Below are 14,495 nucleotides of genomic sequence, written 5' to 3'. Positions count from 1 at the left end.
CATGCTGGCCCTACACTCGCAAAAAACACTAATGAATAGGGGCGAGATGAGTCACCCATTTGAACCAATGAGGGTTTACGTTATGGCTACATGGCTTCAAATAACTAATAATAGGACGTACAGACCCTCATCTGCACCTTTGATCACACACTGCCAAGTTGCTCATGCATATATTCAGAGTTAATTATATTGTTTACACTGCCTATTTTAACTTTTCTACTGTACTATAATTGTATTGCCTGTATTTATGTCTTCTACTATTACCCTGTCCATACCTGTACCCCCACTCCCCCATGCTGCTATGATGCCGATTGAAGTTTATGGATACCATGACTGTGGTAAGTTTTAATTTATGTTTTTAGATGGAAGGCTGTATTCCATCTGTCTAACGTTAGCGAATATTGTGAGATTGTTGAATAGGACATAACGTTGCTGGACTATCGACCTAGTTAGCCCCTTTCATGCACAGCTACAGGGTTTGGGCGAGTGAATCCACACTTGTGGTATTATTATAACTAGGGATGTCCGATATTATCGGCCTACCGATATTATCGGCCGATATCGGCATTAAAATGTGATATCGGAATATATCGGTATCGGTTTTCAATTTTTTTATTTATTTTTTTACATTTCTATAACCTTTATTTACCCAGGCAAGCAAGTAAGAACAAATTCAGATTTTATTTATTGTCAAAAGTATGCATAATGTTGTGTTAATTCCACAACAAGAGATATGTAATGTTAATTACCTGAAATTATTCGATTTTTGGGGGGGGGAAACCCTGCATATATCGGTATCGGTTGATATCGGTATCGGAAATTAAGAGTTGGACAATATCGGTATATCGGTATCGGTAAAAAAGCCAATATCGAGCATCCCTAATTATAACTCATTTATTGTGTAACGCTAGCCCCTTAAAACTTACCACAGTCATGGTATCCATAAACTTCAATCGGTTCGGATCCTTTGAATTAAATGAAAATATAAACAAACACTGGCGTCACGTTAGAAAGTAGCACTGCGTTGCGTGAAATCACTGCGCCCAGAGAGGAGTGGTTAGGCACAAAATAGTTCAGAGTATATTTGCTTTCAATTATTTTTTATTTCTCCACATGGTAAATACACAGGTCACAACATGTTTACAGGAACGTTTTGGAGTTGTATTTGGAGTGTATTTCGTGACTGTAGGGGACTGTAGGGAACTTCAGGGTAAAAGTCTGACCCACTTCCAGTGATGAAGCTAAGCTACGCTAACGGTGCGGGCGTTCCCTAAGCCTAATGCATGCAGATAGACAAAAAAGGTATGCATCTTCTTGTCTAACTCCAGGGAAGATGTTAAATAAGCAAATTCCCCAAAATGTTTGAGTTTTCCTTTAAATCAGGGACTCACCTTCATGACATTGAAGAGCACCTCCTGACCCGAGCAGTCCTTCTCCTTGAAGAAGTCGTGCTCGGGGTAGGTGCGCGCGATGTCCCGGCGAATCAGCTTCTCGCAGGGGGAGGTCATCTTCAGGAGCTCCGAATATTGATCCTTGATGGGCATGTTCTGGGCGTTGCACAACAGCTGCCAAACTATCGCCCTGAAGTGGTGAGGAATTCCTTTTCGAACAAGATCCTGTTGGGGGGGGAAGGGGGACAGATCTTGAAATTGTTGTCTTTCTATTTTCAAACAAGGAGAGAGGGTGGCGGGCGACTCTCTTCAATGTTTGTCGTTATTGTAGGAACGAGTTTTGAGAGGGAAGGTTCCGGAAGGCTGGCGTTTTGCACACCTGCAGTTAGTGAGTGTGTTCAAAAGAGGAGTGTTTTGCACATGACCTGCAGTTAGTGAGTGTGTTCAGAAGAGGAGTGTTTTGTACATGACCTGCAGTTAGTGAGTGTGTTCAGAAGAGGAGTGTTTTGACAGGGAGACAGGCCGGGTCTCCGTTGGGAATAAAACAGAGCCTGGCGTTGTTGATGTCAGGATGCAGTCATGTGCCCCTGCATGATGTCACGCATCACTCCCATTCCGGGCACAGCGAGTACCTCAGTCATAATAACACTATTTTCTGCTCCTAAATATAAATCTCAGTCAGGGAGGTGGTCGGTTGTGTGAAGTGTTATTCTTGCAGCATTACTGCTGATGCCACACAATCAGGCCATTTCCTCTAACCAGCTGTGAGTGTTAATGTAGTACGGCTATATAGATCTTTGTTCTCCGCTTTGTTCTTGTTCCATATACCGCTTTCCACATTTGGGGGCTCAGATTTCCAACAATCGATATACGTATCTGCTTAGGGCTGGAAGATATACAGAATAATGAAGGTATACCGTCATGGAGCCATGCAAAGCTATGGACTTTTACTATACTGTCATCCACAAGAAAAGAAAACCCAGATATACAGTAAACATTTAATAAAAAAATACATACTGTATCTCTTTAAGTTAATCAAGAAAAAATATTTCTTGCAGCAGTATTACAAAGTCAAATTAAATAGACCATTGAATGAAATAGGACCATGACAATTGTATAACAAAATAAAGACGTAACACATAATGTCATATCACAGTGTAATTTGTACTGGAAAACTACTACCGTAAAATACCATCAAAACTAAGAAAATATTGTGATGTGATATTTTGGGCGTATCGCCCAGCCCTATATGTTGAAGACAGAGCAACGTCAGATATACTGTATCAACATGCCTTTTAAAACTAAAATAGAATGAAAACATAGAACACACCACATGGCTGTGCATTTATTTAGCTATTGTTGAGAGCAATAATAACTGGTGTGTGTATGTAAGAGCACAATACGTCGTGCATCTGGTCGACCCGGGGTGCATCTGGAGCAAGAGGTCCGCCCACGCAGGCTTCCAGCGGGGCTCGTCTCTCTCCCCCTCTCGCTGAGGTCAGCGAAGACAGCTACGAGCCCTTGTGCCGGAACAATACGCCCTCTTACATCTTCTACACGTCTTGAGAGAAAGCTTGGCTCTGTGTCGCTGCACGACTCCCAACCTCGCCTTATCCGATAGTCTCAACGCGCAGATGTACTGAGAAACTCATGACTCATCTAGGGCATCTCTAGAGCATAGCCCTCCGCTAATTAACTCCGGGACTGCACCACCAGAGCAGAAAACTTCTTCTGGTTTTACTAGGATACTCGCATAGATGCGTTAGGAAGAGGTTTCTCTTACTCTCTCGAGTACTTTGGTGGAAAGCACGTCCCAAGGGAATGAGGAGTGTTGAATACATGAATAAATACCTCTGGAGGGTTTCAGAAAGAGAGGAGCTCTGCTGACTAAGACAGAAAACACCCAGGTTTCTCCTTCGCCCTGCAGCTGAGTAATAAAACTTCCATGTGAGTTGGGAGGGGAATGGGATTTTAAATTGAACCAACTATTCACAGCTCGACTCGGTGGCGATGATTAATATGACAGGCTTGTTCTGTCCCTGCCATCTGGTCATTACCTCGGCGATGAAACGTACGTAACACCACAGCCCTATTTAGAAATGACTGGCCAGGCTTTTACTACGCTTCCCCGATTACACATTCCAATACTAGGCCAGCCTTTTTTTCCTCATCGCTTCACATTTTCAATTTGCACACTTTGAATCGAGAGCTAAGGGGGCTTACATCTGCGACGTGGAATTGGGAAGACGATTATCGCAACCACAGAGGCCACGTGTGTCAATCTTCACTCGAATGTGTGCAATTGTGTCGGGTTAAAGAGGATCAGACACGTCCCTGAACAAAAGGTTTTAGCAGGCTGTAGCAATAACACTCGGACCAAAATAAAACGCCATACGCTGCTTCTAACTCTCCCATGCGTTTAGTAAACAACAACGTTATGACACTGGGTCTTCATCAATCAGTCGTCTGGTAATCAGAAGGTTCCCGGTTCGATTCTGGCTCCTCCCGGGGAGCATGACGAAGTGTCCTTGAGCAAGACACCTAACCCCTAACTGTCTGCACCTTGCATGGTCACCTCCGCCGTCAGTGTGTGAACGTGTGTGAGTGAATGGTTGAATGTGAGACAGAAGTTGTAAATGCAGTCCATTTATATGATTGAAAATGTATCCAAATACGAATGTCTTTAAATCCAGGCCGTGAGGTAATCAAAATGTTGTCGTTTAATAAACGTATGCGAGCGTTGGAAGCGGCATGCAGCTTTTTAAAATCGTTTTAATCCCGTCCAGTTCATGTACAGTCCATCAACCCTGCTCTCTTGTGTACCGTAAACATAAACACTCCGCTTGGCACTACTAAAATATGCCAGCCATCCCGTGTGAAGCAGGTGGCCTATGTTTAGTTTTAAATGTTACAAACTAAATCAGTTGAAGGACAACAATGCAGGGTCACTGTGGGACAAAGATAGCCTTGGGAATCACCTCTCAGCCAAGCAAACAGTCCAGAAAGATAGGCGCACTGTGTCGTTCAGTCATGGGTCCGATACCAACGCCTGAGGCACAACTGTTGAATGAGTTACCTGGTTTCATGCCCCGGGAACACAGGGTTTAATGGGAACCTGCCCTTTCACTTACCACATGGGGAATGTCACAACTAAGTATTCTGACTTCAGTATTTGCGCTTATCAAACAACACTGGGTTACCTCATGATATTGTTTGTACTGTAGCTTAACCTTTCCACGGTCGGGTCGAAACTGTTGCAGTGAGTTAAGCCCCCGTGTAATCCACTCTGAGCTGAGCCGGGCCGCTGCACGAGACCCACAGGGCGCCAGCGAGTCACCGCGTGAAGAAGTCTCTCACCTTGAGCTGCTTCTCCTTCTTCTTGCGGACGTCCTCCCACTCGTTGACGATGCGTCCCCAGAGGATCCAGGAGTCCTCCTCCAGGTGGGAGAGGTTGGAGGAGGCCGAGGAGCTGGACACCAGCGAGGAGCCGCTGTTCCGCCGGGAGCCGTTCACGGAGCGCAGGGACTTGGTGTCCGTCTCCAGGAGCCTGCGGAGAGAGACGAGCGCACGGCGGAGTCTGACGTCAGGGGCGGCGTTTTTTATATCAAACAGCACTACTTTATCAAACCTGAACCTGAATCAAAACAGACTAGTTTCAAATCCCTTATCAAAAACAAAACACAAGATACGTGTGCCCTAATGATAAGGATGAGTGCTCAATGAAGAACCCCACTCCCACTGCCAAAAGAAAGTCTAACATGCCTATTAGTATAAATACATAATACTACGGAATTACACAATACAACTGTATTACGTGGCCCATAATGGCCCCCAAATGCATTGCGAACGTCAACAGACTATAGATTTAGGTAATTATTTGAATGAATGAATGAATGAAAAAGTTTATTTTTGGACATGTTATTCTCCATATTTCTCCAAACAACTCACGATATCTTGTTCCGTCGAACCAAACAATCATAGCAACAAATTAAAAAAACATTAAAAAAGAAAACATTAAAAAAAGAAAAAAAATAAGGAATTATAAACAAAAGGTCAAGAGCAATGTGTTTGGTTAGCAGACATGTCCAAAAAAGGAGTAGAGGGAAGCTAAGCTTATTGATCCCTACCCCCTTACATTTATATTTGTTCTTCCATTAATTTTAGAATAGAATATACTTTTACTTATATTAAAAGATTACAAGAAAAGAAAAAAACTTGATTCACTTGACAGCAGTGAATATAGTACAGCACTACATACACAATATAACATAACTTTGTTTATCCTCAATACTCATTTCTGTATTTTTCCAATGTGTATTTTTTTAGCTGCTTTTTAAATTGTGCCACATGTTTACTCTGTTTGATGTATTCGGGTAAATTATTCCACAACTTCACTCCACACACCGATATGCACATGCTTTTCAGCGTGGTGTTTACCATTGGTTGTTTAAGATTCCCTCTCCCTCTTAACACTTTCTTCGCCAGGCTTATGTACATCATTATACCATCCTCTGCCAGCTCTATTTGTCTATGGAGAAGTTCCCCTTCTTTGCAGGGCTATAACTTTTTAAATTGTATTGCTAAATTGACATTACTATGGCCCATTCAACGTCAATTATCTATCGTTCAGGATGTGGGAACGTTATACTTTTTCATTCACATATTCATACTAAAATACGGTCTAAAGTATAAATATGTTTTTATCGTTTTCTGCAGCATTCTGCAGAACGTGATTTATAGCCCTAAATGCATTATATTGATGATCAAATACAGTTTGATAGCGATCAGCGAGAGATAAAAAATGTCAAATGGACGTGCTTCTAGAAGTTACTACTTATCATCTGATGTTGACCGGATGGGGGGGGGGGTCGTTTATAATTCTGTGGCCAACGTTAGATGATTCATCTAGTGTGGGTGATATGATCATTAGAGCAGTTTGTATCGAACACGGTAAAAAAAAAACGCTGAAACTCAACGCAGCTTCCTCGTAGCGTTGGGCGATGAGCAAAAATATTCCTATTATGGGATGTTGAAATATGCGATCCATCTCCAGGTTGTATAATAGTATATACGTCCAAATCATGTTGTTTATCGAGTTATTGGTAACGGATCACTATCCATTGTGTCGCGCTCGAGTCCCGGGACCTATAGCGAGTGATCGGACCGAATTTGGATGAGCACCAGTTTCCGTTTCCGGTTTGGGCGATCCGCCGATCAGCCACCAGATGGCGCTCTTGAACTGTTGGAGAGTTGAGAGGGGATCAACAGTAGATCTCAAGTCTCCGGGGGAGAAATATGATTGCGATCACAGATTTTTGAAATATTGATCTCAATGACGTGTTACGGCGTCATTGGCAGAATTAGCATGGCGGGGAATGACGAGTTTAGGCGTCCTTGGCGATTAAAGTGTTAAGTTATATTCTCCTTCCCTGTCTCTGAACCATTTTTGAATGTTGCCTGGGATTAGTTTATATCTGGCTTTGTATACAATGAGGGCAGTTTTGTAATCCACTAGGTCCATACATTTCAATGCTTGTAGCTTTATAAATAAGTTATTGGTGTGTTCATAATATCCTACATTGTTGATTATTCTTATTGCTTTTTTTGCATGGTGCATATTGGCTGTAGAGTGCTTTTGTAGGTATTACCCCACACCTCCGCACAGTAGCTCATATATGGTAGGAAGAGTGTACAGTACAGTGAGTGTATACAGTGTTTTTTGGTTTAGAATGTGTTTTATCTTGCATAGAACACCAACACTCCGTGCCAATTTAGTCCTGACATATTTGATATGAGGTTTCCAGTTGAGTTTGTAGTCTATTATCACACCCAGAAATGTATTCTCAAATACCCTCTCCAGTTTTATACTATCAATCATTAGTTCCACCGGTGTATTTACTTGTATATCACGTTTACCAAATATCATGATTTTTTTTTTTTTTTTTATATTTAATGATAATTTATTTACATCAAACCACACTTTCAGCTTGGTTAGCTCAGCTGCGACATTCTTTAAAAGCATTTGGAGGTTCTCTCCCTCACAGAAGACATTTGTATCGTCAGCAAAAATTACATTTTTCAATATTTTAGACGCATTACCTATATCATTTATATACAGTATGAATAGTATTTGAGGGGGGAAATTATATTTCTTAGGTAAAGAATGAGTATTGCACTCTTATCACAAAATATTCTTTCAATGTTTGTAGTCGTCGCTAGAGAACCTGCTGTCACCTACTGTCCAGGGATGGATGAACGACCGCTAATTATTCTCCACTTGATTACGGTTAACCCCAAACAGATTGTCCCACGCAAAAGTCCAAGATCAAGGCAAACCTCCTACTTGTCCTGACATTATTCCCAGAGAGCACTGATCTCAAAAGGTTGGCAGGTGCAGCAGCATTGGCATCTAATTGGTTCAAAGAAGCTACTGCACAGGGAGCTCCAGTAGCTCACCGCGTACCTCGAACGCTATTTCGGCGTCGGGGACAACCGTGCGCGTCACGGATCTGGGGTAGCGAGTTCGACTCCCGGACAAGCCGTACTTTCTCAGAGTGTCTTTCCCCCCATCTATACCCCCATTCAACCTGTGTCTGTCGGTCATACTTGACCAGAAAAAGCGATAAACGCGAAAAGAACCAGCTGACTGGTCAAAGTATAAAAAAAAAAAAAAAAAAAAAAAAGCTACTGCACAGATTCCTGTGGCGTCTTCTCAGCTTTAACCCTTTCACTACCACACTACCAAAGGGTTAACCCTTTCACTGCGACAATACAGAAGGTTAACCCTCTCACTGCCACACGACAAAGGGTTAACCCTTTCACAACCACACTACAGAAGTAACCCTTGCACTACCGTCTGTAGTGTGGTAGTGAAAGGGTTAACCTTCTGTAGTGTGGTAGTGAAAGGGTTTTGATTGATTGATTGAAAATTATATTAACAGATTGCAGAATGGGTACAATACAGTACAGCTCAATACACACAATTGTTAAGGGGATGCAGACCAGAGAAAGACTTTCGTCTTGTTTACATCAGGGTCCCCCATTTTCAATTCATCATATATATGACATACATGACATACAGATACAGTACTGTTACATCTAGACATTTATGACATACCAGATCTACAAATATACAGTACTGTTTGTGAGTACAAAAAGAGTCTAAAAAGAGAGTATATACATTTGAGGGGGAAGAAACTGTACATTGGAGGAGGTTGGGTAGGTGGGGTGGGGGAACTGTACATTGGAGGTGGTTGGGTGGGGGGGGGGGGGGGTGGGGGGGTTGGGTAGGCGGGGGGAAACTCTACATTGGAGGGGGTTGGGTTTGGACATTTACAGGGGCCAGTTTCGAATTGCAGTCTCCCGTAGGTGCTCTTTTAGAGAGTTTTTGAAGGTGGGTACTGGGTAGTGATTCACATTCCTTTACAGCTGTGGGTAGGGCGTTCCACATTGTTGTGGCATAATGGTTAAGACAGTAAGACAGTAAGGGTTAAGACAGTAAGCATGTGGATCAGTGAGTCTCTCTTTGCCGACAACAGCTCTGGTACTGTAATCACACAGACTGGATGGAGGGGGAAAGCAGACTACTGTTACTACTACGCTGTTGTTTCAGCAGGGGATATTAAGACTGTGACTTAGAAACATCGCATTAAGCCGAGGGAGTTCACAGCACAAGTGCAGCTTCACGGAAGGCTCCATAAAAAATAAACTCCACGCCACAAAAACTCTCCAACAAAGTTTTCTGAACTGTGTGGTCACAGGTGAGAGAACATCAATGCCGCTAGAAAACGCTGCCTCCGCTTTAAAAGCAGTTTGGCTTTAATGGAATAAACGCTTCAGGCAAGGAGCCCAACATCTAAGAAGCTGAGCATTAATTCCAACAATGCTGGCAATGAAGCCACTAAATACTTCTAGCACGGCGCTTAGAAATGGAAAAGCTTATTTAAGAAAGCCATGACTTTCAAGTGATTTCTTTGCGACAGCCACAATCAGAGGGTAACTCTGACTCACTCTCACTAACGAGGACAAAGCCAAGAATACTTCGGGCCGGCAGCGAGCTCATGAATTAAGATTGGCATAATATATTGTCCTAATGAAGATCTCTGTTGAAAAAAAGACGTCTTAGTCTCATCCTGTCTTAATACATATAGTATTATGTCCATCTGCTCAGAATACGATGTCTCTTCTCAGTCAGGACAGTGCATTTAGATGGTAAAGGTACTAGGGCTGACCTTGATTAGTCGAATAGTCTACTAATCGATCGAAAGGAGTCGACTGCCAACCTCTTAGTCGAATGCAATTTTTTTGGATCATTCTTTCCAAAAGCAAAGAGGTCTAGAAGCGTGGCTAACGCTAATGGCACGCATACCAGCGAGGCTAACTGCCTAATAAAACGGGCACAGACACACTGAAAGAGGATTTCACCTGTCTAATGAACACACTAGACAAATATCAAGATGTATCCATCGCGGCCGGGTAGCACAGCGGACTAAGCGGCTGTCTACCACTGCAGACACTGGTATCGAATCCGGCTGTCCGCAGTGCCTCCGATTTGGCCGGTCATCATACTGGCTCAATTGGCAGAGTCAGCGGGAGGGAAGCCGGTGGGTGGTAATCTGGTCGTTGTAAATAGCGACTCCTACAGGTCGGTCAGGGCACCTGCACAGCGAGGGAGGGAAATGGTGAAGGTAGTGTGACCTCCCACACGTTACACTTCACCAATGAGAGTCCTCGCTGCCAGGTGAAAAGAGGCTGCTGGCTGTCTCCTATGTATCGGAGGAAGCATGTGATAGACTTCAGGGCTCCCTAGACCGACCAGTGGGGGGGCACATGCACGCAACGACCAGGAAGGGGAGGGGGGAATTGGCATAACGACAAAAAATTGGGATGGGAGGAAAATACAGAAAATAGGAGGAGAAAAAGTGGATAAAAAAAAAAAAGATGTATCCATCAGTGGAACAATTGCATGCTTTCGCAGAGGACAAGAAGCCTTCAGTCGACTCCTTCAGACATTAACAGGTTCAGCGCCAGAGGTCACTATGGGCGTTGGGCCGTTGTGTGCCAGCGCTGTTCCAGGCTCCACAACAGGGGGCAGCGACTGCTGCCAGACATTGACCTAGGACTAATAGGAACCCAAGGAGGACAATAACACTACCTTAGGCATACTGCACCTTATGTGGATACTGTGATACTGTGAATAATGTATATTTCAGTGGATACTGTGAATAATGTATATTTCAGTAGATAGTAAATTATAACACTACCTTATGCATACTGCACCTTATATGACACTGTGAATACTGTGAATATATTTTTCAGTTAGTTATATAGTAAATTATATTGACCTATTTGTTTACACTGCTTGTGTTGTTTTTACTACCTGTACCCACCCCCCTCCCCCCATGCTGCAATGATACCTGAATTTCCCCAAGGGGATCAATAAAGGAATATCTTATCTTATCTTATAAATTCCAGTGTTTGCAGTGCTAAACCTATATTAAATATTATAGCTATGGATCTAATAACAACGTTGATTGTCTTCCGGTCAACATGCAAAAAAACAGATACTTTTTTCATCCATACATTTCCGTTTTATACCGTGGTGAATATTTAGAGTGATCCTGTGTAATCCCAGGAAACTCCGGCAAACAGCGCTTTACTGCATTTCATTATAAATCGTGCCATTTCTGGCCTGGATCAAGAATCATTCTGAAATCAACGCTAGATTATCGGTATTATGTTTCATCATGCATGTACGAAAGGGTGGGGGGGGGGGGGGGGGTTTCTATGCTTCGAGCGCCACCAACGGCATACATTACACAGTACATTACAGACACACGCTGCGATCGCGGGGAAAAAAATCATCGGATCAATGCAAGATTGATAACATATAGTCCTTACCTCGTCTATGATGTACTGCAAAAAGAATAATGCTGATCGCCATTCCAAATACTGATCGCGGTCATGTGTCCAGCGTTATCCACCAACACACATGAACCGGCAGTGCTCAAGTGTCCCCAATCCATGTGTTATAAACGTTACTCATGCCCGAGAAGGAAAACCTGGACAGGACTTCTTAGATCGACGTACAGCCCAAGCCAGAGGGTTTCCAATGATGTGCAATACCGGCCGCAAGGCGTTAGGCGGCGGTATTGGCCGTTTGCGATCTCAGAGCCATTCCCAATGATAACATCAGGCTGGATGGATGAATTATGAATGGATATAGCGAATAAAAGAAATAACGAACGATTAAAACCCGGGTTTTCTCGGGTTTGGCGCTCAAGCGATGGCGAGTTAACCCGACTTATCTCAGGTCTGGCGCTGAATGTGTTAAGCCCCACAGCCCAAATGGATTGATAAAAAAAATAATAATATTTATAAAAGAATAAATGTCTGCATTCGGGGGGTAGTCGACTACCAGTTGACTATCGGCAAATTTTGGCCAATCAAAGTCGACTATACAAATCCTTAGTCGGGGACAGGCCTAAAAGGTACATTTCATTGGAAGCCGTCCTTTAAAGTTGTGTTGATAAAACGACTGTCAAGTCCACAGAAATTGAAGTGACTTCTTCAGTTGGTTCCTCCCACTCCTGTTGATGTTAGCCGTCGAACAAAACACAAGTATAAACAGCTGCCACACTACAATAGGTGACCCAAAATCACTTGCACGCACACACACACACACACACACACACACACACACACACACACACACACACACACACACACACACACACACACACACACACACACACACACACACACACACACACACACACACACACACACACACACACACACACACACACAACATTGAAGTTGATCACAGAACATTGCAGCTCCACAGTAAAGTAGGTCAGTAAACATATTCCTGACTCTTATGACATCTGGTCTCTCGTATTGTTTTCATCTGTTACAACACAACACCAGTCCTAAAGAAAAAAAAAGGGGTTGTTGTGGAGTAGTGTGTGTCAAGTTCTCTGACTCAGGCCGACCTTGTACAGTATCACTGGTGTCATTGGGGGCTGCTGACAGGGTGAACTGATCTGGGGCCAGTCCAGAGGGAGGAAGCACCAGTGGTGTCACTGGGAGCTGCTGACAGGGTGAACTGATCCGGGGCCAGTCCAGAGGGAGGAAGCACCAGTGGTGTCACTGGGAGCTGCTGATAGGGTGAACTGATCCGGGGCCAGTCCAGAGGGAGGTAGCACCAGTGTGTCACTGGGGGCTGCTGACAGGGTGAACTGATCAGGGGCCAGTCCAGAGGGAGGAGGCGGGGCCTCCAGGCCCGTAGGGAGGGAGAGCGGAGGAGCCCAGCGGCACGGCACACGCACAAAAGGCGCAGACACCTGATCTCGGAAAAAGAGGCTGGGGCCTCTTGGCTGTAGCCGGGTGACGTCACAGAGAGTGTTCCCAGACTGGGGTAGGGTTACAAGCCAAATTTGGGTCACGACGAGGAGAGAGGGGATGAGGATACGCTGCCTTGCAAACAAGGCCTGGGCAGAGGGCTTCTCCCTCGGCTGTGTGGAGCACTGGAGGAGGAGAGGCTTTGAAGTGAATACTATGCCAGAGTGTTATTGTAGAGAAGCGACGCCCCCGAGTGATCCACTGGAATGGAGGGAATTCCACTTCCCCCGTGTTCGACCTTTTACAGCGGCAAATAATATGCCAAGTCATCCAAGCAGGGTGCAAGGCGGCAGAATAGCCTACAGCGACCCAGGACGTGCTCACAGGCAGGCAGGGCCTTAGTTCTCTTCATTGCGCCCTAATAGATTGCCAAACATTCCATCCAATCACCAGCCTTGTAAAACCCACGGCGTGAATTCTGAATACGAGAATTCACGTTCCCACCAAACCGCCTGAAAACTATCAACACAGAGCCGTTTGGGGGGGGGTGGGGTGAAAACAATAATTGATATCTCGCCTGTCATCTCTGACATGTACGAACGAGGTGGTTACTCCCCATCAGATGAGAACCACGTCGTATGTAGAACCAGCCTACGCTACACATAAACCTGCATTTCTTCAGCCTAGAGCTAGCTCTGCTAATAATTCACCAGTAGGTAAACAACACACACTAGTTCTGGGCTGCTTTCAGACCGGAAAATAGAAAAAATGTATATGAGAAAAATAGAAAATAAACTAGGTTTAGGTGATCATCAAATTTGTAATGATAAAAAACACATACAGCCTCTGCTCATTTTACCCTTGCTATTATTTTACTTATTTTTACTTTTATCTTTACGCCCCACTATCTGCTGGGTGCATACTATGACCTTTATCATGTTTTATAACAGATTACAGAAATTCAAGAAGCGTATTGGAACGTGAGGTTCTGATATGATTTGATTAATATATCTGCATTATTTTATCCCACTTTATGCTTTGCTCTTGCTGCTTGTTTTACACTGATTTTATGTCTTATTTCTTACTGATGTAAAGCACGTTGAACTGCAATCCCCTGTATGAAAGGTGCTTTACAAATAAAGTTATTATTATTATTACTATGAAGTTACAACGAGTGATCAACATAGCCGACGAGCAGTGGGCCAGGGTTCATTCCAACATTGTAAAATGGTGACCGTTAAACCGTCCGGGCGGTCGCCACTTTTTCCATCGTCGCAACAAACAATCCAAAGGATACTGGCGAGAGTAGAGATCTTTCTTACCAAGAGAGACTCATGGTCTTCTCATCCTCATGCCTCGGTGCTGCCGACGCTCCAGACCGCTGACCACGACAGACTGAACTAAGGGGGCTCTTGCTGAGTCTCCCTCCCGCCGTTCTCACACTACTCACATTGCTCGCTTAAATCTCTTATCTGGCCGGTCAGGTACAAAGGCCTTCACCAAACAGCAAATGCACACAAACACTGGCTGAGGGATTGTGGGATGAGTCATGGTATCCATAACACGAAACACATTCATGGATATCAAAGTCCTGCCAGAGAAAATAAAATGTCTGTGTTGCTATGTATGTGTGATGATGTGTTGTTATTGTTGTAAGCCTGCCTACTAAGGTCTACCTTAACCGATTTGCGGCCAACCACGTATATATACGTGTTTGGGAGCAGACGCTTGACGGCCAACCACGTATATATACACGTTAAG

General features: G+C 43.9%; 1 protein-coding gene across 4 annotated transcripts in view; it reads right to left on the bottom strand.

Moving 5' to 3' along the window:
• The window catches only part of evi5b (ecotropic viral integration site 5b), a 107,635-nt gene that overhangs the window by 52,435 nt on the left and 40,705 nt on the right, over window positions 1-14,495 (bottom strand). For all 4 annotated transcript variants that reach the window (XM_084308036.1, XM_084308038.1, XM_084308035.1 and 1 more), the window contains 2 exons: window positions 4,749-4,938; window positions 1,392-1,616 (listed from right to left, as the gene is read on the bottom strand). In XM_084308036.1, the coding sequence (XP_084164162.1) occupies window positions 1,392-1,616; window positions 4,749-4,938 (415 nt within the window). The remainder of the gene's footprint in view (window positions 1-1,391; window positions 1,617-4,748; window positions 4,939-14,495) is intronic.

The sequence above is a fragment of the Notolepis coatsorum genome (genome assembly GCF_963971535.1).
Source record: "Notolepis coatsorum genome assembly, chromosome: 2".
Classification (NCBI taxonomy): Eukaryota; Metazoa; Chordata; class Actinopteri; order Aulopiformes; family Paralepididae; genus Notolepis; species Notolepis coatsorum.
This window is presented reverse-complemented; position numbering and strand designations above follow the sequence as displayed.